The 21,258-nt window shown below is 37.6% G+C and overlaps 3 protein-coding genes and 1 long non-coding RNA gene across 5 annotated transcripts; 3 read left to right on the top strand and 1 right to left on the bottom strand.

Moving 5' to 3' along the window:
• Positions 1-4,665: 4,665 nt before the first annotated feature.
• On the top strand, positions 4,666-5,090 carry LOC148906632 (uncharacterized). The gene is made up of 2 exons (XR_016121259.1): positions 4,666-4,787; positions 4,866-5,090. It is a non-coding gene; the product is annotated as an uncharacterized LOC148906632 (long non-coding RNA).
• Positions 5,091-5,234: 144 nt separating this feature from the next.
• On the top strand, positions 5,235-10,909 carry LOC116305071 (uncharacterized). 2 transcript variants are annotated; one of them, XM_089037466.1, is made up of 2 exons: positions 5,235-7,564; positions 9,260-10,909. In XM_089037466.1, the coding sequence occupies exons 1-2, from the start codon at positions 5,956-5,958 to the stop codon at positions 10,279-10,281; spliced, it is 2,631 nt and encodes an 876-aa protein (XP_088893592.1). In that variant the 5' UTR covers positions 5,235-5,955; the 3' UTR covers positions 10,282-10,909. The 2 variants fall into 2 exon arrangements, with proteins under 2 accessions (XP_088893592.1, XP_088893593.1); XM_089037467.1 differs by having other exon boundaries at positions 5,235-8,821.
• A 77-nt stretch (positions 10,910-10,986) lies between these two features.
• Positions 10,987-13,879, top strand: LOC148906631 (uncharacterized). Its single transcript, XM_089037465.1, has 3 exons — positions 10,987-11,321; positions 11,808-12,349; positions 12,682-13,879. Exons 1-3 carry the CDS (start codon positions 11,140-11,142, stop codon positions 12,705-12,707), a joined length of 750 nt encoding a protein of 249 aa, XP_088893591.1. The 5' UTR covers positions 10,987-11,139; the 3' UTR covers positions 12,708-13,879.
• Positions 12,940-17,270, bottom strand: LOC148906630 (uncharacterized). The gene is made up of 6 exons (XM_089037464.1): positions 17,146-17,270; positions 16,604-16,690; positions 15,542-15,674; positions 14,553-14,689; positions 14,025-14,202; positions 12,940-13,407 (listed from the first exon to the last, which is right to left on the bottom strand). The coding sequence occupies exons 3-6, from the start codon at positions 15,576-15,578 to the stop codon at positions 13,148-13,150; spliced, it is 612 nt and encodes a 203-aa protein (XP_088893590.1). The 5' UTR covers positions 15,579-15,674; positions 16,604-16,690; positions 17,146-17,270; the 3' UTR covers positions 12,940-13,147.
• Between the last annotated feature and the right edge of the window lie 3,988 nt (positions 17,271-21,258).

Here is a 21,258-nt window from a genome sequence, read left to right as displayed (position 1 = left end):
TTTCGACTATGTCCGGTATTAAGATTCTTCAAAAATGTAACAATTTTGAAAGTTTGGATCGAATATTTTTCAATCATGGCCCTCAGTTTTGCCAAATGAAAAATACAATAAACTGAGAACTATATAAAAATTATATTTTCTTTGAAAGAATTTTAATGAAGTCTTTTGTTTTTTGAATCTAATTAAAATTCGATTCCAAAACCAGATGCTTAATTAAATTCTTATTAATTGATAATAATTAATCATCTGTAATAAATGATTATTTGTAAATTCATATTAGTTAACAGTAATGAAATATTGTTAATATGCTTCATTAAAGGATAGCGTCTGTATTTAATAAAGTATGGATGCACCTGTAACATATAGGCCGGCTTGGCTCCGGGTATGAAGAAAACTAATTTCCTAAAGTGTCCAGATTATTCCTAGGGTTATAGGCTTTTTATGACTGACGCTATTTATTATTGATGATTATTGATGGGAGATGGACTCTTAGATTAAAAACTATCCACTAAACACCCGTTCAAAGTTGATGCTCAGTTTGTGTCATTACTTAAACAAGCAGGGGGGTTGCAGCCACTTGTTCTCAACTGGATAAATTATTTTCATTTCCCTTGCTTGGTTGGCGTTGGTTATTGTTCGTTTGATTGGAATTGGATTTCAAGTTAGCGTCATTTCGAGTAAGCAGGGGGGAGCCATAGTTGTTCTCAGATTTGATGTAATATATGTTCATCTCTTGCTTGCGGAATGCGCTGTTTATTGTTCATTTAATAAAAGTTGGATTTATAGTAAGATCAAAGGAGGGAGGGGAAGCCTTTGATTACAATACTATCTATTCATTGTCTTCATTGTCGTCTTCCTTTCGACAGGTAGTAAAACATATTCTGTTGTTTCTAACAAGCCAAAGGGGACCATTTCGTCTTAAACTGTTTCATTTGATGGGAAGTATGGATCTTTTTAGATTACAAACACTTAACCTATTGACTGTTTTTTTATAATAAACGATATATGAAATAAGCTATAAAATGTAATAATTTTGATAAATAATAAACCATATTTTTTTAGATTTTTGCAATTGCGTTATCCCAAACAACATATTAAAAACAGTTTATTTATTAATAAGCCGCAGTCCTCGAATATTTCCTATCCGCGCGCGGATAAAGATAAGGTTTTGGTTTAAAATAGCGTTGGCCAGTTCAGTTTTTGATTTAATAAATTGGAAGCTTTTGTTTGACTGACGCTATTCAATTCACCATCCATCATACCCAGGCTTTAATCTAATGATGTATGAAAAACTATTCATCCTTATCTTTATCCACGACCACAATTTCAATGCTTTGTTAGTCATACGTGTTAGTCATACATTTGTTAGTCATGCATGGTGGGTATCATTACTTGTGGTTGGCATTAGAATTAATTTATAGCCCAAAAATAGCTGTTGGTGTTTATAGCTAATGCACCCTCGAATGATGATGCATATGATTTTGATGGTATATAATGATGATGAAGGATGATTACAAGGATGATGATGATTATGATGATGATGACGATTATGTTGATAATGATAATGATAATGATAACTGAGGATGATGATGATGATGAAGACGATGACGATGATGACGACAACGATGATGATGATGATGATTATATTGATGGTGCGGTGATGTTGATGTTGATGATGATGATGATGATGGTGGTAAGGAATATGGTAATTATTGATGCTCAGATCAAGTATTGAGTACAACCATTACTACACTAAAGATACTCTGATTCAAAAGATACGAGTTGAAATGCTATGCTAAATGCAGCAAACTAAGACTAGAATATCGTTAGCGAGAATGGTTGAACTTTTTCCTAGAGCTAGAAGCTACGCAACAAAATTTGAACTTGAAATATAATATTTTTAAATACCAAAAATAAAAGCTTGTCTTACTCCTATCATTCCAACCGTTTGCACGGTCGTCCTTGACATATCTAAGTGGATGGACCTTTCCTATTGAATAGATATTGGCCCTGGCGTGTCTAAGAACCTAAATGGTGCTCTTAAGATAAATGCTTAATATGACCAAGCAGATCCGGAATAAAAGATGCTTAAACTGTCTTCAAGTTCGGATAATAATACGAAAGTACTTTTGTCTCCTGATCTAATAATTGGTGTCTTGGTTTGGAGACGGTATCGTAGGAGTGAAAAGTATCGAGCGGTATAGAAACCAATTACTAAACTTGTCAATAAGATTTATTATGTCTGGACATTAGGAACCACTCGAGGTCCGTTTTGACTGAAGTAATATTGATAGTATAAAACGATACAAAATAACGTCCTATTGAAAAATGAAGAGAGCAGATCTCGTATGCATTCATTATGTATCTCTGGTGGCGGGGGTGATATTTTTCAAAACTATCTAAAACAGTCCCTTTTCTCATTCCGTCACTACTACTCTTAATAAGAACATGAGAGTGAGAAAGTGAGTGAGTGAGTGAGTTGCGTTCGCTGGCAAATATAAAGCTGATGCCACTCAATTGCCACAAAATTGTACTTTTGAGGAGCGCGAGGTTCAAACCTTTTTATTTTGACAAAAGCTAGTTCCTTGTTTACTTAATAGTGGGGTCATGAATTTCGTACTGAGTTAAAGGGGTAGAACTACAACCATTTTGAAAAAGTTTACTGGGAATCTTCAAGCCCTCAATACCCCACCCCACCCCCCCCCCCCCCCCCAACCCGCCCCGCCCTCAATAAAAAGGTACCTTCCCCTAATGGTCATTGTATTGCATACCAATGACCGTGCAAACATTACAATGAATTATTTCAGCTTGAGATCTGATCTGTGGATGGTTTATCGAACTTTTTATTTACAGGCTGTTCGATGAGTTGTGTGGCAAAACAAGATACAAGACGTAATAACTGAATCAAAGATTTCGAACGACGGAGAAGGCGATTGTGATTGATACAACTGCAAATTGAGGATAGCTAGACATTGGCAGTCCAACTACTACTGTCGTTTTCTTTTTCTTTTTTCTTTTGACTGTTGAAAGTCATACATTTTTCTTGGTTTAAGAGAAACCACTCTACTATGTAAAATAAAGCCATACTTTTACTATATAAAGATACTTACCAAAGATTTGTTCCTGATTCGATCAGTAAAACGTCTTCAGTGATTGTCCAAGTTGTGTTAGTTAGATTAGCTTGCAAAATGACCAAATTGGCGACGAGAGTCTGGAATAAGTGTTAAAATGGGTCAATATTTAAATATTACGAATTGATTTTGAAGATAATAGCCTAATCAAGAGATCTTGATAAGTATGGCGCGTTTTTCGTGCCAAAATTCAAAGATTCGGTTCAATCATTCAATCCTTCAGTTCAATCATTCAATCCTTCAGTTCAAATATGCAATCCTTCGGTTCAATCATTCAATCCTTCAGTTTAAACATTCAATCATCGGTTCAATCGTTCAATCCTTCAGTCCAAACATGCAATCCTTCAGTTCAATCATTCAATCCTTCAGTCCAAACATGCAATCCTTCAGTTCAATCATTCAATCCTTCAGTTCAAACATGCAATCTTTCAGTTCAAACATGCAATCCTTCAGTTCAATCATTCAATCCTTCAGTTCAAACATGCAATCCTTCGGTTCAAACATTCAATCCTTCAGTTCAAACATGCAATCCTTCGGTTCAAACATGCAATCTTTCGGTTCAAACATGCAATCCTTCAGTTCAAACATTCAATCCTTCAGTTCAAACAATACGCTTTCAGTATTCCATGTTTTATCATTTACTTTCGAGATTGTTCGGCACAAATATCGTTGTCTTTTACTACGTCATGCTCCACTTCCGTCGTTTTTCAATTACATCGATATTCACTTCCGTCGTTCTTCACTTTATCGTAATTCGCTTTTGTTATTCGGCACTTTGGACGTTCTTTGGAGACTGGGCCGAGCACTAACAAATCATGCCGGGAGAGACGGGTACAGAACCTACTAATTGAATGAGTAGGGTCTGGGTACGAGATTGCAGATTGTTTTGCTGATTGTTTCGAGTACGTTACTTATTATATTGTTTGCTCGATATTGCTCAAATACACCTTGTTTTTACTTACAAATTCATCGAAGAGATGCTCTGTCAAGATGGCCGTACAACAGATTTTGAATCGTGCTAAGTCTTTGGCAAAGGATTTGGAAAGATTTGTGGATAATGGCAGTGGACCGGACCATGGCAATGAGATATGAAATATCAGATTGATATGTTGTATCAGCACAGCATTTATATTTCTGGTTCCGAAGAAGATGAGCCTATCCACAATATCATTTTGAATCTAAAGAAGATCTTCTAATTTATTTGTGAAACAAGAGATATATCTTCCGGAGCAGGGTACCAGACACAACAAAAACGTACTGGCGAACCCACAGGGAGCCCGGCTTTGGAATCTGTACATGAATAAATAAATCAATAAAGTGCTTTGGGTTTCCTGTGTTGAGATTTGAAACAAGACGCCAATGATGTATTGAGATTTGGTAACTTGATAGCAGATTAATGTAAGTAATTCGAGAGCAGCTTATAATTCAAATTTAACGTATTAGTGTAACGCACGCCCTAGTAAATGGTAAGAAAGAGAGAAGGGCTGAAACAAGGCAAGTTTATCGTTACATGTGCACCAGCGGTTGATGGGACCAGTACTAATGAGCTTTAGAGGAACGCAGTCTGAATGTCAACATGACGAGTGCTGGCAATCAGAATCTGGAATCAAATGAAAACAAATCAAATATTCAAGGAGCACAATACTTTATGTTATGGTGAGTAAGGTATATTTTCCAAAATATATGACCGTTAATTTCGTCGTCAGGATCTAGAATCTCATGTTTTTTCTTCAGGCTTTTGAAAAACTTTTCTGTATCTGGACGGGAATCCCAGGTTCCACTACCAAGGTTAAATGAAATGTTCTGCAAAGTTCTGGGGAAAGAAAATGGAGTTCCTGATAAAGAAAAAGGACATTTCCCCTCTGTGGTACGCCAGAAAGTTCGTTTAGAGCGAGGCGGAAAACGAACCTATGTATAATATAAAGGACAATAAAAACAGAATGCTGCATTTCAATGAAACTGTCATGAATCTGTCAAAGTCTATTGTTTGAAAGCAGATATTTACCAGAGAGGTCACGGTTGTAGAGCTAACTGGTCGCATCAACCACTGGTCCACATACATTTAAAGTATGGCTTACAAATATCATTGTTTTGTGTGTCACAGATTAATATTCCCTATAAATAAGACATGCTGTCGTTAAGTTTATTTGTCATGTGATCGTTTGGTGCTGTATTTGCTGGTATTTAACCATGGCGAATTATTTTAACGGCGGTTTCAAAATAGGTACTCAAATTAGTTTCAGCCCTTCTCTCTTTCTTACCATTTACTAGGGCGTGCGTTACACTGATACGTTACGTTAATCTGCTATCAAGTTACTGGTTAGTACGATTACCGGAAACTCAACGTATCAGCGCCTTGTTTCAAATCTCAACACAGGAAACCCAATAAAGCACTTATTGATTCATTTATTCATGAACAAATTCTAAACACAGGAAACCCAATAAAGCACTTATTGATTTTTTTATTCATGTACAAATTCTAAAGCCGGGCTCCCTGTGGCGAACCTGGAAGGCCTAAGTTCGAAATAACTCAAGAACAATTTTGCTGTTTGCTTCGGTTCGAAGAATAGAAGCAAAATATTGTTTTCACGGTTCGCCTAATATGGAGAGTGGTTGCCATGGAGATAATGACGCAACGAACGGCAAAAGGCGGGCTTTCGCAGGCGAAGGGTTTCATTCTAGCCTGACTGCAAGGTTAAGCACGGCACACTAATTTTGTCTTGCCTTCATTTGACGTTGTTTTTCGCTTTTCTCTTTTTCTTGACACAAGCTTTCATTCTATCATCGAGGTCTTTATTTTTCCAAGCATTATTTGACTGCAAGTATGGATACAAAACTACAAGAAGAGATAGAGAGACAACAGAACACATTGATGACTAAGCTTGTCGAAGTGATGGACACTAAGATGAACCATTTGAAGAGAGAGTTAGAGACTATTTCGGGCACCACACACGAAGCCCAGATGAATGAAATCAAACGAATAAAGTTCACTGAGCCTCGTTTATTCAAGAAGAAAGGTCACGAGCACCAATTCAAGCATAACGAACAAGTAAAGCAGACTGTCGTCGAGGCCCGAGAGGCTGTTCAAGCAAGAAAACACGAGGCTTGCCTTACAAAGCTGGAAGAAGGTATTGCTTTAATCGACCAACGACAGAAGCTAATCCTTTTAGCTGACAAGTCAGAATACGGGTGGAAGACCGTAGGCGAATACGTAGAGAATGAACTCGCCGAGGATGACGATGATGCAAAAAAGATCAAAAAAGCTGAAAAAGAAGCTCAAAGAAAAGTAGTCGAAGCCCGCGCAACCAAAGCAGGCAGGAACCGCAATGCTTGGTTCAGAAGAGCTCCTAGAACCGCCCCTACAGCTACAGTTACCAACCCAACAGCCAACAGTTTTGTTTCTCAGGCAGCTTTACCCATCGTGGGTCCAGGTCGAGGATATTCATACTACCCTGGAGCTTATAATGCAAAGAGAAGCGGGTTGTGTTTCAGTTGTGGTAAACCGGGGCATTGGCGAGGTGAATGCCCACTGATAGTAACCGAAGGGTCTACTCCTCAAGCAGGAAACAAAAAGTTAAGTATGCCTGATTTTTCCTTGTTAGTTGATTCGGAGGGAATAAAAGATGGGCAAGAGTGTTTTCGCACAGGCTGGGAGAGCGAATTTAGTGACGATATTGTTATAGAGAACGATGAGCAAGCAATGGCAGATTTCCTAGAGTTTGATCAAACTCATGAGCAGGTGAGAGGAAATCTCAAACGACATGTCGCTGAATGGGAGGCGTTAGAAGTCACTCAACCGGTGTTAGAGATTGTTAAATCGGGTTACAAACTACCTTTAATAACTCTCCCTGAGCCTACAGTGCTAAGGAATAATAAGTCGGCTTTAGACAATCAGGTTTTTGTCACAGAAGCTATAACAGATTTACTAACTTGTGGTAGCATCGATAGGGTGGACTACCAACCAAAAGTTGTAAATGCCTTGTCCGTTTCCATTCGCGATGATGGAAAGAAGCGATTAGTTCTAGATTTAAGGCATGTTAACCCACACCTCTATAAATATAAGTTTCGGTGCGAAGACGTAGAAACAGCTAAACAGCTTTTTCAAAGGGGGTTCTTTCTCTATACTTTCGATATCAAGAGCGCTTACCATCACGTTGAAATTTTTGAACCTCATCGATCCTATTTAGGTTTTCGATGGTTCTATAAGGGTAAGTTACAGTATTTTATTTTCAATGTATTACCATTCGGTTTATCGACGGCTCCGTATTTGTTTACAAAAATGCTCAAACCAGTCGTGAGTTCATGGAGGGGTTCGGGTAAGGCCGTCTGTATGTTTTTAGACGATGGAATAGGAGGCCATCGCTCTTTGGAGTCTGCAACATCTGATGCTGCATCCGTTCGCGAGCATCTATCTCGACTAGGTTTTATCCTCAGTGACACTAAGTGCGACTGGGAACCTAAGTTAGTGCAAACCTGGTTGGGACACGTTTTTAACATGTCAGAAAATCGCCTGTATGTCACAGAAAAAAGGGTAAATAAGCTCAAAGATTCAGTAGCGCGCATCCTCACAGGTCCCAACACAATACAAGCCAAGCAGCTAGCGGGGGTTGTGGGTCAGATTATTTCCATGTCAAAAGCCATTGGGCCAAAGGTTTACCTGCACACTCGACATATGTATTATGCTTTAGAGACCAGGTGGTCCTGGAATTCCGTCGTCCACCTAACTTCGCGCGTTTTGGAGGAATTGTCCTTTTGGACCAATAACGTAAGCCAACTTAATGGTACAGAATTGTTTGAAGAACCTCGGAAATTCGATTCCGTGATTTATTCCGACGCTTCTGGGCGTGGTTATGGGGGGTTCGCTATATCAGCAGGAAATAAATTAGTTTGCCACGGGCTTTGGGATGGAGCTGAGAGAAACAAAAGCTCAACTTGGCGTGAAGCCAAAGCAATTGACAACATGATACAGTCCCTTGCAAACACGTTACAGGGGCACAATATTCAATGGTACACCGACAATAAAAATGTCGTAAGCCTTATCCATAGGGGAAGCATGAACCCAGAGTTACAGGCAGTTGCTGAGCAAATCGCAGATGCTTGTTCGGTCAATAGTATATCAGTAAATCCAGTTTGGGTTCCAAGGCAACAGAATCAATTGGCTGATTATGTAAGTAAGCTTAATGACGTGGATGACTGGGGCATAAGCATGCCTATATATAAGTGGCTCAATAACATGTGGGGCCCGTTCACCATTGATCGATTTGCATCTTGGTATAATACCAAATGTACCAGATTTAATTCCAGGTTTTGGAATCCTGGGTGCGAGAACGTAGACGCATTCGCGCAAAATTGGGGCTCAGAGAACAACTGGGTTGTATCACCTCCAAGCCAGATCATCAGAGCCTGGAGACATTTTTACATCTGCAAAGCTAAGGGAGCTATGATTGTCCCCCTTTGGAAGGGAGCGGTTTTTTGGCCATGCCTATGCCCAGATGGCACTCATTTGTCAAAGCATATCACAGACTGGGTGGGAATCCCGGACTATCACGTTCCAGCAACTGTTCCCGGGCGTTGTTTCAACACATTGTTTAAGGGTACGAAACTGAGCTGCAGGCTCATAGCTGTATTTATAGATTACAGTCGCCCGATAACGAGAACGAATGACAGAGGCTTTTGCATGTCTTTTAATGGTATATGCGACAACTGCGTTCTGACTGGTTAGCACTTATTTGCGCAGGCTAATGACGCCGTCATGGCTTACTACAGGAGTAGTTCTAGCCCACAGGTGGCTTATTTCAGGAGTATTTTTAGCCCGCAGGTGGCTTACTACAGTAGTATTTTTAGCCCACAGGTGGTTTCCTTGTCTAAAATGCATCCTGTTTAACTCAGAAGTTTGTACAACAGTTTTGTACATTATAAAGTGCATGCTGTCAACTCACAGGTGGCTTTTTTACATACACTTACAATAATATGAAATAACATGATGGGCTACACTAGGCTAGGCGCGTTTATAACCCACAGGTTGTTGTAAGTCAGGATCGTTATCATCCTCAAAAAGGCGCAAGCGAATCTGACTAAGGTTCAGTTTAGGTTTAAAGAAGTTTTTATTTCTTTATTTTATTCCACAGGTATGAACATCTTTAATTTTGGGGAGTGGAAGGAACTACAAGATCGAGTAAGAGACGACCCAAGTTTGGTCCGATTGCATGACATTCTTAAGAAGTCTGCTATTTGCGCTAAAGCAGACGGGACTGTTCGTAATTACGTTTATTCGTTAAATCGCTGGGTAGTATTTGCAAAAAGGAAAAGTTTTACAGTTTTCCCAGCTTCGGCCGTAGATGTTGCCCTGTTTTTCGGATTTTTGTCAGATAATTTCGCCTCCGCATCAGTTATTGAAACCAGTTACTGTGCTTTGAAGTGGGTACACGATTTGGCTGGGGTACCTAACCCTGTAGTTAATCCCTTTGTTAAGAATGTGATCGAGGGGTCTAAAAGGCAGCACGCCAAACCCACAGTTAAGAAAACGCCGATTTTTTGTGACGCACTTCGTTTGTGCTGTTCTAAGTATCAGCTAGATAACACCTTAACTGTTCGTAGAGATATCGCTATGGCTCTACTGCTATACGCCGGTTTCTTTAGGTTTAGTGAACTAGCCTCCCTCAGAGTTAGAGATGTCACAATTTGTGATTCACACGTGACCATCCAGGTCACACAGAGTAAAACAGATCAGTATAGAAAGGGTCAGGAAGTAGTCATTAGTAGGACAGGCAATCCCACTTGTCCAGTTTACAATTTGGAAAAATATATTCAATTGGCAGGCATCACGGGGCTCGGTTCAAACCCAGATTATGTGTTTAAACCTATAGTTAAGACTAGCAGGGGTTTTATGCTTGTTCATAAAAGCAAGCCGTTAAGTTACACTAGAGCTAAGGAATCCATTATCGGTTTGGTTAAACAGTTTGCTGGAAATGATGCAAATCTTTCGTTACATTCGTTCAGGGCAGGTGGAGCTACGTCAGCCGCTAACGCCCGAGTTTCAGACCGTTGTTGGAAGCGACACGGTCGATGGAAGTCAGAGTCCGCTAAGGATGGGTATGTGGAGGATTCTATTGAGAATCGTTTACTTGTTTCAAAGTCTTTAGGCTTATAACTACCCCTATTCATTTTCATTTTGTCCCGTTCTTTGGTCAGTTTCTAATTGCATGCCAGCAGTCAGCTTCCAATGTATCAGAATAAAGTTGTTTGAGTGTTTGATGGTTCAGGGATACAGTAGGGAATAGGGAAAACTTGCTGTTTGCTTCGGTTCGAAGAATAGAAGCAAAATATTGTTTTCACGGTTCGCCTAATATGGAGAGTGGTTGCCATGGAGATAATGACGCAACGAACGGCAAAAGGCGGGCTTTCGCAGGCGAAGGGTTTCATTCTAGCCTGACTGCAAGGTTAAGCACGGCACACTAATTTTGTCTTGCTTTTATTACTTTTAAGAATCGTTGTAAACATCTTAGGACCTTTCTCCCTCAAGGTCTTTTTTCGCCTAACACTGCATTCGGGAGGGACCAGGTTTCCTCCTAAAAAGGGGGTTTTGCCTGGCGGGCAGTAGGCGAGCTTCTACCAAAGATAATCCCTCAAACGGGTCTTGTACACAACAACAAAATGATTTAATAAACGGAGCCTGCAGTATGCCTTTGTTGGCGGGGCAATATATCGGAACAATGTGTGCCGACTGTCCAGCTTTCTAATTGCATGCCAGCAGTCAGCTTCCAATGTATCAGAATAAAGTTGTTTGAGTGTTTGATGGTCCAGGGATACAGTAGGGAATAGGGAAAACGGAATACCTACTTGAGAAGAGGTTCAATTGCACAGACATTGCAACTATGTTTTCTGTGTCTGTGCGAACAATCAGACGCCGAATGCGTCTTCTAGGCCGTTTAGTGATATATCTGATGATGACCTTTGTACCATTATCAGAGATATAAGAGTTACATGGCCAAGAAGTGGATACAGGATAATGCAAGGTTGCTTAAGGGCGAAAGGAATCATGATACAGCAGCAACGACTACGAAGTATAATGCGTTTCCTTGATCCAGAAGGAACTGTGGAAAGGTGGAGAAAGATTATCAAAAGAAGAGTCTATACTGTCAGTGGCCCAAATGCATTATGGCACATTGATGGTAACCACAAGCTTATCAGGTAAGAAAGTGGGAACATTCAACTCATTAGAAAACACAAGATAGACAGTAACCGAGGGAAATAGAAAGACTGCTTAGAGTCCACAAGAGTCATTTTTATATCAAAAATACCTAAGAATAGACCCTTTCAGTTGCATTACAATGTTTTATCGTTTCAGACCTCATGTCATTCCCTAGAGAATATGGTTCTTTGTTTAAGTTGTGTCCATGGATATTCATGTATCTTCACATGTAAAAAGGGATTGCAACTGCTAAACAAAGAAATGATACTCTTGGGAATGACATGTGATCTGAAACGATAAAACATTGTAATGCAACTGAAAGGGTCTATTGGTTTAATTGCCAGACCCCACATAGTCCAACCAGTTGTTATATGACAAAACAATTAAAACTGTCAGTCTATAAGTGAATATTGGAAGGCTTAACATTTCAGTAGTGTTATGATTTGCAAGTTGAGTATCAGTCTTCAATTGTTTGTTTCCAACAGATGGAGGATAGTGATTCATGGTGGCATTGATGGATTTTCACGCATCCCAGTCTTCCTTAGCTGTGCCACAAATAACAGAGCATCAACTGTATTAGCCTGTTTTCTTCAAGCTGTCGCAAAATATGGTTTGCCATCACGTGTACATTCAGATAAGGGTGGAGAAAATTATGATGTGCCAATGTACATGTTGTCACACCCAAACCGTGGCCCTGGACGGGGAAGTACGATTGTGGGTAAAAGTGTACACAATCAAAGAATAGAAAGACTTTGGAGAGATCTCTTCTTTCAGAAAACCTCCGTCTTCTATCAACTCTTCTACCATCTTGAAGATTGTGGTGTATTGGATATCACAAATGAATTAGACATGTTTGCATTACATTATGTGTTTGTGCCACGAATTAATAAAGAACTATCTGAATTTGTTGATGGATGGTGCACCCAGTTTATCCTCTGCCCAGAACAAAACACCAATGCAGTTATGGGTCATGGGGATGCAGAACAATGCTCAGTCAGATTTAGAGGTTTCCAAGGAAATGTATGGGGTAAGAAACAACTTTCATAATTTTCCCTAGTAGTATTTTATTTTGGATGCTGCAGTGTCCAACACAAGGGCGGATCGAGGGAGGGGCAAAGTGGGGCTGTAGCCCCCCCTTTTCCAGCCTCGTTTACTCCCTTTGCACCCACATTTCATGGGCGCCTAAAATAATCTTATATGATTTCGAATCCTAGCCCCTCCTCCCCTAACTGGTGTCTAGCAAAATTTTGTCAAGCCCCCCTATATTTGTTGGCTGGATTCGCCCTTACAACATTAGTAATTAAGAAGGTGCATGTAGGTCACAAATTTAACATTAACATTTCATGATTAATATTTCAGGAAAACTTTCAAGATTATGGCATTGAATATGATGGTCCTTTGTCAGTAGAAGAAGAGGACAATATTGACAACCAGGAAACCGTGACAGTGCCTGAATCAACATTTCAGTTAAGTACTGAAAATGTTCATGCATTGGAAGCTACAATTAACCCTTTATGTCACAGTAGCAACTATGGGATTGACATTTTCCTAAAGACCATTGCCCACTTGAGTCAAGTGAGCTAACAATTACAATTATTAATTAATTATTAATTCAACTTCTGAATATTAATTTTATTGTTCTCTGAAAGTGTAACTACATCAATCAGGGCCACCAAAGCAAATTAACTAATCATCTTCAGCTTTTGTAAATCATTATATTTTGAATTGCCCATGTCATAATTTAAAGACTGCCATGACTATAAAATTTGATCATAATGGCAATTAAAAATCATTGCAGTTTTCCAATCATTTCCAAAACAAGCATTTAAACATTCCCGAAATAAGCATTAGAAAAAGCGAGATCATACAAATCAAATAACTTTGTTGTCGGTGGCAAAGGCAGGGCAAGAGATGGTCGGGGGAGCTTTAGACATGATATGCATGTATTTGCTGTTGGAAGGAACGATGTCACAGCCTCAAAAAATGATATGCTTGGTTTAATTATGAAACCCAAGACTGGCTCCTCGTCAGCTCCAGTTGTAAACCTAAGGATATGTGCCAGGGTCACACCATTTCTTCTTACACCTAAAAAAATGAAAAAAGGGAAAACATCTAAAAAAATTATAAAAGAATCTACCATGTCTAAATAAAGCATCTATCTATCTATCTAATAATGTAATGCATACTGTTTAACAATAGACATGAAATTAAACTGGCTTTTAACCAATCATTCTTTAAAGCCTTATAAATTCAGCATAATTGTAAAAATTAATGTAAGCTCTGAAAAAAAATTCTATCTTATTCATAGACCCCCTTACCCTAATGACATTCCATACTTCAACTACCTCAATCCTCTTCAACGTTTTTTCACATTCACATCTTGAAATGCCTTGAAAATATCTATATATAAATGAAGCTACCAAAAAGGATTTTGGAAGTGAAGGACAAAAATGTCATCAGGGTTGAGGCTGACTGACTTCATACTTAAAATACATGTCCGAGTTATTCAGTACTAAAGGAAACGTTTGTATACGTTAAAGAGAAAATTAAGAACAAATATCATTATTTTTGGTTTTTAAATGTGAACCAGTTTGAAATACCAAGCTTATTAATCTATTTAGATACCAAATAGCATAACAGGAAGGTTACATAGCTCTACGACTACATATGAACAGAATTTTTATTTCATAGCAGTCACTTACTTGCAGCTTCTCTCAAATACTTGACAAACTGACCATAAACAGCATTTTCCTGTGCCCTTCTATTTGACCCTGACTCACTGAATAGGGGTTCCAGTAGGCTAATCAATTTCCTTACAGTTAAAATGCTTGGGGGCCCTGGTTTAAGAATATGTAAGAAAAGTGGTAATTGACTCCCAACCTAAAAAACAACAACAAAGAATGTCATAGAATGAATAGAAAGGCTTTCCTGGCCAGAATTTCTTTAAGCACATGGACAAATGGCTAATTTTTCAATAACTTGATTTATTACAACTATATGTGTAACAAGGGGATCCAAGAAAGTATTTTTAGTACTTCTTTTTTTCCTTCAGTAAGAGATGCAAAAAATTCTTCATGTAATATCACATCAAATTTATAAAAACCAGGGGTAGAATAATGACTTCTTAATATTTTTGTTTAAATGATTACATGACTTGGTGACATATACATGACATCAATAGACTAGAAATGTTGAATGAAATTGAAAAGTGCAAATATCCCTAAAGTTACCTGGTGGATACCAGTCTTCTTTAGGCCATCTTGCAGTTCTTGTAGGCAAGGACCCAGGTTTTCATTCCCAAAAACTTCTTCAAGGATCTCGAGGCTTAGGAACCTTGGCAAAGGCCCATTTTGAATTATGCTAAGACCTTCAAAAAATTAAAGAAAGTATCATAGCCAACACTCTAAAGAATAATCATAAGAAATAATGATAACATGACGTTACTATGAAAATTGAGAATTTTTCTCTGCCCAAACTTTAGCAATACTTTGTGGACATTTTAATTTTGTTTACTTCTCTTCCTATGCGTCTTTCATGGCATAAGATTTTATAGATCTAAAAGTGAAAATTCTCAACTGACAATAATATCAACAGTGGTTATACAGTATTTGTAATCCTATGAATTCATGGTTAAGATTATTTTGCCCAGGCATTGTGTGGCACAATGAAGTTCGCCTGCCTTGATTTAATACTGTGTCAGTTAATATTACATGAACAAACAAAAATTATGTGTAAAAATAAAAAATATTGAGAACAAAGATTTGTTTCAAAAATCTTACCAGTTGCTTGCTGGCTTAACATGACGGGTGAGTAATTTGCACTTTTGACGTCACAAACTAAATAACTTGTTCGCGTCTAAGGTTTGTAGTCATTCACAATGTTTTATTTATTTCAGTCGCCTTGGTATAGAGTCTTTAACAAAGATTTTATTCAGAGCTACAATTTGATACAATGATTTGTATTTGTGAATTTCTTAATATATCTTTGTCTTCCAGTTATCAATTCTTTTAATGGGATTGTCACGAAACAGTGTATTTATTTAATGCTTAAGCGAACTTTAGTAGAAAATAAGGGTGGATGAACTTCATTGGGCAAAACAATGTGTGTGTGTGTGTTGGGGGGGGGGGGGGGGGGGGGTTGGATCAGTATGCAGCCTTTTTTTTGTTGCATTTAGCAAGTCCCAATTTCTTTGGAACGGATAAATATGGTTGGTACCTACCAAGTATAACTCCAACTGTGGTATACTTGTCTCTCATTAGCTCTCTTAGTCCATTATCAAAATAAGTTTCTTTTATTTTTGCCAAGCATAAGCGAAAAAATTCTTTCCTTGGGCCCCCAAAGTCTTGTGCCTCCTATGCATGGGGTATAAAAATACATTTTTTTAATAAATACCGTTAAAAATAATATTTATTGTCAAACTGTAAGCAGGCATGCTTAGTAATCAATTTAGCAATGATCAATCTAACCAGGACCTTAGATGATATCCCTGTCTTGCATAAAAATTAGTTAAAATGGCACTGGTGATAAGCAAGGGTTTAATGATTATAAGCTGACTTTTCACCAGTCATATCAGAGAGCATGATGGACGACTGGTGACAAGTCAGGACCATGAATGTGATAAAGAATTCATCATTGCGGGTCAAGTTATTTAACAAAAAAATTTAGCACAATTGATAACCAGAATAGTTTCATCTAGTGTCAATGTAATGACAATGCATTTTGATACCTGATGTATATAAATTAGAATAGCAGATGCATAAAATACAGCTATTATAATTGTCTCTGGTTTGAAAACATTCTAGTAAACAATTATTAGGAATATAAAATGTTATGGTGATAACAATCATAATGTTGCAGCCAGCATTGAAATATTGTGTAATCCTGAAAAGGTCATATCATCCCATTGTTATCCTTTTTAAGTTAAAAGTTTAATATTATGGGGCATTTCAAATAGAATGTCATACAATGTCCAAATATTAACAAAATAAGTGATTTCAATAAGAATCCCTCGTCAGATTTTTGATTTTTTTTTCTGTAAAGTTGAATATCATAGAGCACTTTAAAAATCCCAAATAAAAAAGGGGTGTCACGGCCTTTGTTTAAGAGCTATAAGAGTTTGAAGAAGCGAAAAGCGTGCCTTCTTAATGTTTTGCCCGTCAAAACATTCAAATGACGTCATCAAGATGAGCGCGCGCGTGTAAATTTCATGCGTAGAAAGCATGCACGCAACCTCTAGGTAATACATATTTCATGTGACAAAAAACTCTAATCATATACTTACGAGATCTGGACTCGATCACAGAACACAACCTTGTAACTTCCTGCAAGAGTTCCTTGCATCGTTCAGATGCGTTTTCCACCATATTTACTACACAAGAATAGGTAGAAAGTGTTTCATAAATATTTAAAATAATAAAAGGTTTGGAGGTTACAAAAATTTACAAAATCATTTCCGTAAAGGTGATTTCCGCGATGGAGTCAACGAGTCGCGTCGCGCGTTGCTCTTTATGGGCTACATTTATTTAAAAATCTGGTCTAATTTTCTTATTATCTCATCAAACTCTTTTCAGGGATCGATTGTGCACAAGTCCTTCTAATTATATGTTTTATTAAGTTGCCAATACAACAAAAACAATGTGTGTTCCTAACAAAACCGATAGACAATGCCTGATTTCAAACCAAGTCTGGCATGTATGGGAGGTTACTTGATATCAAGTTGAATAATTATTGAAATTAAAGTTAAACTACAATAAAACGAAAACAAGGTATTTCATAGGATAATTTCTCTTGCCATTATGCTAAAAAAAGATTAACAGAACTTACTTTGTAAAGAATTCTACGAGTAGTCCAAACCTGGAAGCAAAGCACGTGCGTCTCGACGAGAGTTGTCACCTCTAATCACAGGCAACCAACAGGCAACCCAAGTTTGGATTAGGGGGCAGTTTCCCAGCGTCTCTCCCGGCATGATTTGTTAGTACTCGGCCCAGTCTCCAAAGAACGTCCAAAGTGCCGAATAACGAAAGCGAATTACGATAAAGTGAAGAACGACGGAAGTGAATATCGATGTAATTGAAAAACGACGGAAGTGGAGCATGACGTAGTAAAAGACAACGATATTTGTGCCGAACAATCTCGAAAGTAAATGATAAAACATGGAATACTGAAAGCGTATTGTTTGAACTGAAGGATTGAATGTTTGAACTGAAGGATTGCATGATTGAACCGAGGATTGAATGATTGAACTGAAGGATTGAATGATTGAACCGAAGGATTGCATGTTTGAACTGAAGGATTGAACGATTGAACTAAAGGATTGAATGATTGAACTGAAGGATTGAATGATTGAACTGAATCTTTGAATTTTGGCACGAAAAACGCGCCATAGATAAGCTGGTCGTATGTTGTGCAATGCAGCCCTCAGGGCTGTACTACAAGTTGTTCACTCGAGGAGTCAACATCGTTGGACTGAGTGCAGGCGGAAATTACAAGAACTTGGAAAGCAGTCAGCTTGTAAATCGTTTTTGACTGTGAATATATAAATAGTTCAAACACACAAGCAAAATATATTCATTAATATAGTGCTAATAACAGGCAAAAGAATTAGAAATGACGGGTGCTATTCAGTTATAAAATTGTTTCGTAATATACCATAATGACAATGAGAAACTCCATTCCTAGTCTTGAGTACGACTGAAACTAAATAAATATTTTGCCAACAATAACTTCTGTTGAAACCACAAGATAAATGCCTTACCTCTTTGAGCGCATGCATGGCCCGTATATTCAACCAAATTTATCATGCAAATCAAATCGAAACGCTGCAAATATTCCTTAGGGAATTGGAACAACAGGGCTTTCTAATAAACCTGTCTGTGGGAAAAGAGTCTTATTGGCTTCGAAAAAGGGCTCGTATAATTCATATGAAATTGAACCCCTCTTTTGTAATACAGTACAGTAATCCAATAATACTATATAATATGATATATAACAAAAAAAAATCATTCTACCTAGCAATCTATTTGTCATAACTCAAAAAGATTATTATATAGGAATCCACTTGTTACATTATCAATAAAAAAGATCATTGGAATGGTTTTTGACTTCATTAGAAGCCACGAGCGAAAAAAAAATATCACAGAAACTTTTGTCACAGAGACAAGGTAAAATGGCATAATTAAAGTCACCGTCTAGAGGGTATGAGACAGGCTGTGTTAAACCTTTGTCTTTGATGACTAATTATCTTGGGCTGCAAATAGTAACTTAGATTGTGATATTGAAGTATTACTAGAGAATAGAATAGAGCTGACCCGAATATAAAGCAGGGTATTGGATTAGTGATAATGCTAAACACTGATAATCATCATAGTGACCGTCTAGCGAAAACCTGATCTGCACCAGGTATCTTCAGTGACTTAATTTTTTTTTTTTTTTTGAAGTAGAAATTCTAGTTTGTAGAAAGATAATTTCAAGTGGTGTTCTGAAGGATTCAGAATAGAGTACATTCAATTTACTCTGCGTTTAGGAGTTATTGATATTTGGTAAATAATAATAAGAATCACAAAAGTGTTCATTGATTGTAGTATGACTGACGGAATTTCGTTAAGTGTTGTATTGTTATGCAAGAAGAATGTAGATACTATACGAGTCACGGATATGTATCTCCAGAAAAAGAGAGAGAAAAAAACCCCGTTTCTTTTAACAACAGAGGTTCGAACTAGGTGATATAATTCTTACAAGCTTTCTTATAATATAAAAATGACTAGAGTTAGATGTATTATTGGAGAAAATGCTAAAAAAAGTTAAAATTATCCCATACTATACTAAGAAAACCAATATTTCCCCCGGGAAAGTGTGATAAATTTGCATAAGTGAAGAAAGGCCGCATTTGTGACTGAAAATATTAGTGGCAAAGGGTGTAAAGTTTAGCTCTTTGGTTTTTAGGGGAATTTGTTAAAGGAGAACAGTTCATGACTGGTCGTTTCCGCTTCAATCTAAGTATATTCTAATTATATGTCTGAATTAGTGCGTTAGTACATCCGTTTGTTGTATTAGCCAATCATGAATCAAGAAGCAAAATGAGCTCATGTTCCAACCCATTGGTTCTTGAGCATGTAAGCTTTGACGATGATGCTAATGAAGCATTTAATTAAAATTCAATTTACGGAAAAAGATCTAGGGAAGGGAGAAGGAGAGGGAAAAGGAGAAGGAGAAGGGAAATACAACAAGTAAGACGAGTAGCTGCATGTCAGACGAGTTGCTAGCCCCATCTTAGACGAATTGTTTCACCTAAGACGAGTTGCATCCTAGACGTCTAACATTCAGCAACTCAGAGTTTTTTATTTGCGGCAACTCGTCTAGCTTTTTGAATGTAGGGCCTTATTGGCAACCGTATTCAAGCAAGGTGGGTGTATGGAACAAGCTCTGCAACCTGAAGAAGCCATATGTTTTTAAATGTTTTTTTAAAATGAATTTTGTTTTGTGATCAAGCTTGGGTATTATCAAGCTATGCAAGCTATGCAACCTCAAGAAGCCATATGTTTTTACATGTTTTTTAAAGAAATTTTGTTTTTGATAAACCTTGGGTACGATCATTAACACTGGGTCGTCACATCTGTTACAGCATGTAACGACGTTGGAAAATGCATGAATTGAATAGTTAATCAAAAGCTCTAAATTGTTTTGCTTGATGCATCTCAGCATGGGACAATTACAACAGAGTTAGCCATGCAAAACTCCAATCTAATGAGCCCAAAAATTAAATTTGAATTTAGGTTAAAGTTAATTTTTGCGGAAGGAGAAAATCCTCGAAGCACAAGAGAGAACCGAGGCAACTCTACTTACATGTGGCGGTGGGTCTGAGGATCGAACCACGACAATTCCTGAGAGCTGCAGTTTGCTGGCTTCCTCCTGTACTTCGAGGGATTTTTTCTACAGCTTCTCTAGTTTTTATCCTTCCGTACTTTCCTTTAAAAAATGGACTAGTTTTATGTGCTTTCCAAAACGCCCGAATATCAAGGGCTAACAAAGCAACCGAACTTCTTTTTTTATCAGAAATACAACAAACGAAGCAACTCTAAGCTATTATTGTCGCATTCAGTATCATCACAGAACTAACAATGCAGGTGGCCCAACGCATAAAATATTTGTTATTTTTATAGCTATTCTTGTTGAAGCATAACTTTTGATCACAATGCAACTGATAACTACAATAAAATTACCGCTACAGGTAGGGCTTAGAAATAGCGCAACAGGGGGCAAAACACCCATCAATGCTGCGGACTGAAGCCTTTCTAGTGCATAATTGGCATAGCGCGCCACGCTGCTACATGCACCTGTTGCGATCTTGAAGCATTATGCAGCGGAATTATTGGTGTTTGTTTGCGAGTCTATTGAACTGCAACCTTTTGTTAAAGTGATGAAGCAAGCTTTATTTTTAAGCTTTTTACCCCACTGATTTACCAAATGCTGATATGTTGAATAATCATTATTTAAAAAAAAAAAAAACAGCTACAAAAACACTTGTTACTCCAATAACTTTTTCCTGCTTTAATTCAATTCAATTTTATCTTATTTTGCATCAGATACATATATTTAGAATTGCTGGACTCGCTATTTTCCCATGCAAATTTGTAAATACATTATTTTAAGGTTCAGAATAATCTTCTATGACCTTTTGGGTCGTTTTTTTCAGCACCTCCCAGTAAAAAGGAAAAAAAAAAAAAAAAAAACGGAATAAAATGCTACCTGGGAAATTGAAAATGACTTGGTCCATTATAGTGTATCATAGGCTAAAAATCTACAATAGTAGTAGTCGAGAATAGGAAGGATTTATGACCTAAAAATATGGCTATTTAATTAGATCGGAATTTCACAATCAAAAAACAAATTTAAAGATTACACTAGCATTTTTACTACACATGGGTCAAAACCAGCTTT

Source organism: Actinia tenebrosa, unplaced genomic scaffold, assembly GCF_029948245.1.
Source record: "Actinia tenebrosa isolate PJP-AT-01 unplaced genomic scaffold, QUT_ActTen_1.0 PGA_scaffold5__44_contigs__length_20552954, whole genome shotgun sequence".
In the NCBI taxonomy this organism is placed as follows: domain Eukaryota; kingdom Metazoa; phylum Cnidaria; class Anthozoa; order Actiniaria; family Actiniidae; genus Actinia; species Actinia tenebrosa.
The sequence above is the reverse complement of the archived record's forward strand: the minus strand, read 5'-3'. Positions and strand labels throughout refer to the sequence as shown.

Excerpts from the sequence above, each read along its gene's own strand:
- LOC148906630 (XM_089037464.1), bottom strand. The coding sequence starts at position 15,578 with ATGAGAGACAAGTATACCACAGTTGGAGTTATACTTG. Across the intron at positions 14,690-15,541 it reads CACAGTTGGAGTTATACTTG|GTCTTAGCATAATTCAAAAT; the intron begins GTAGGTACCAAC and ends AATTTTTTGAAG. Across the intron at positions 13,408-14,024 it reads GTATTTGAGAGAAGCTGCAA|GTGTAAGAAGAAATGGTGTG; the intron begins GTAAGTGACTGC and ends TCATTTTTTTAG.
- LOC116305071 (XM_089037467.1), top strand. The coding sequence starts at position 5,956 with ATGGATACAAAACTACAAGAAGAGATAGAGAGACAACAGAACACATTG. Across the intron at positions 8,822-9,259 it reads CTTTTGCATGTCTTTTAATG|GTATGAACATCTTTAATTTT; the intron begins GTATATGCGACA and ends TTTATTCCACAG.
- LOC148906631 (XM_089037465.1), top strand. The coding sequence starts at position 11,140 with ATGCAAGGTTGCTTAAGGGCGAAAGGAATCATGATACAGCAGCAACGA. Across the intron at positions 11,322-11,807 it reads GGTAACCACAAGCTTATCAG|ATGGAGGATAGTGATTCATG; the intron begins GTAAGAAAGTGG and ends TGTTTCCAACAG. Across the intron at positions 12,350-12,681 it reads TTTCCAAGGAAATGTATGGG|GAAAACTTTCAAGATTATGG; the intron begins GTAAGAAACAAC and ends TTAATATTTCAG.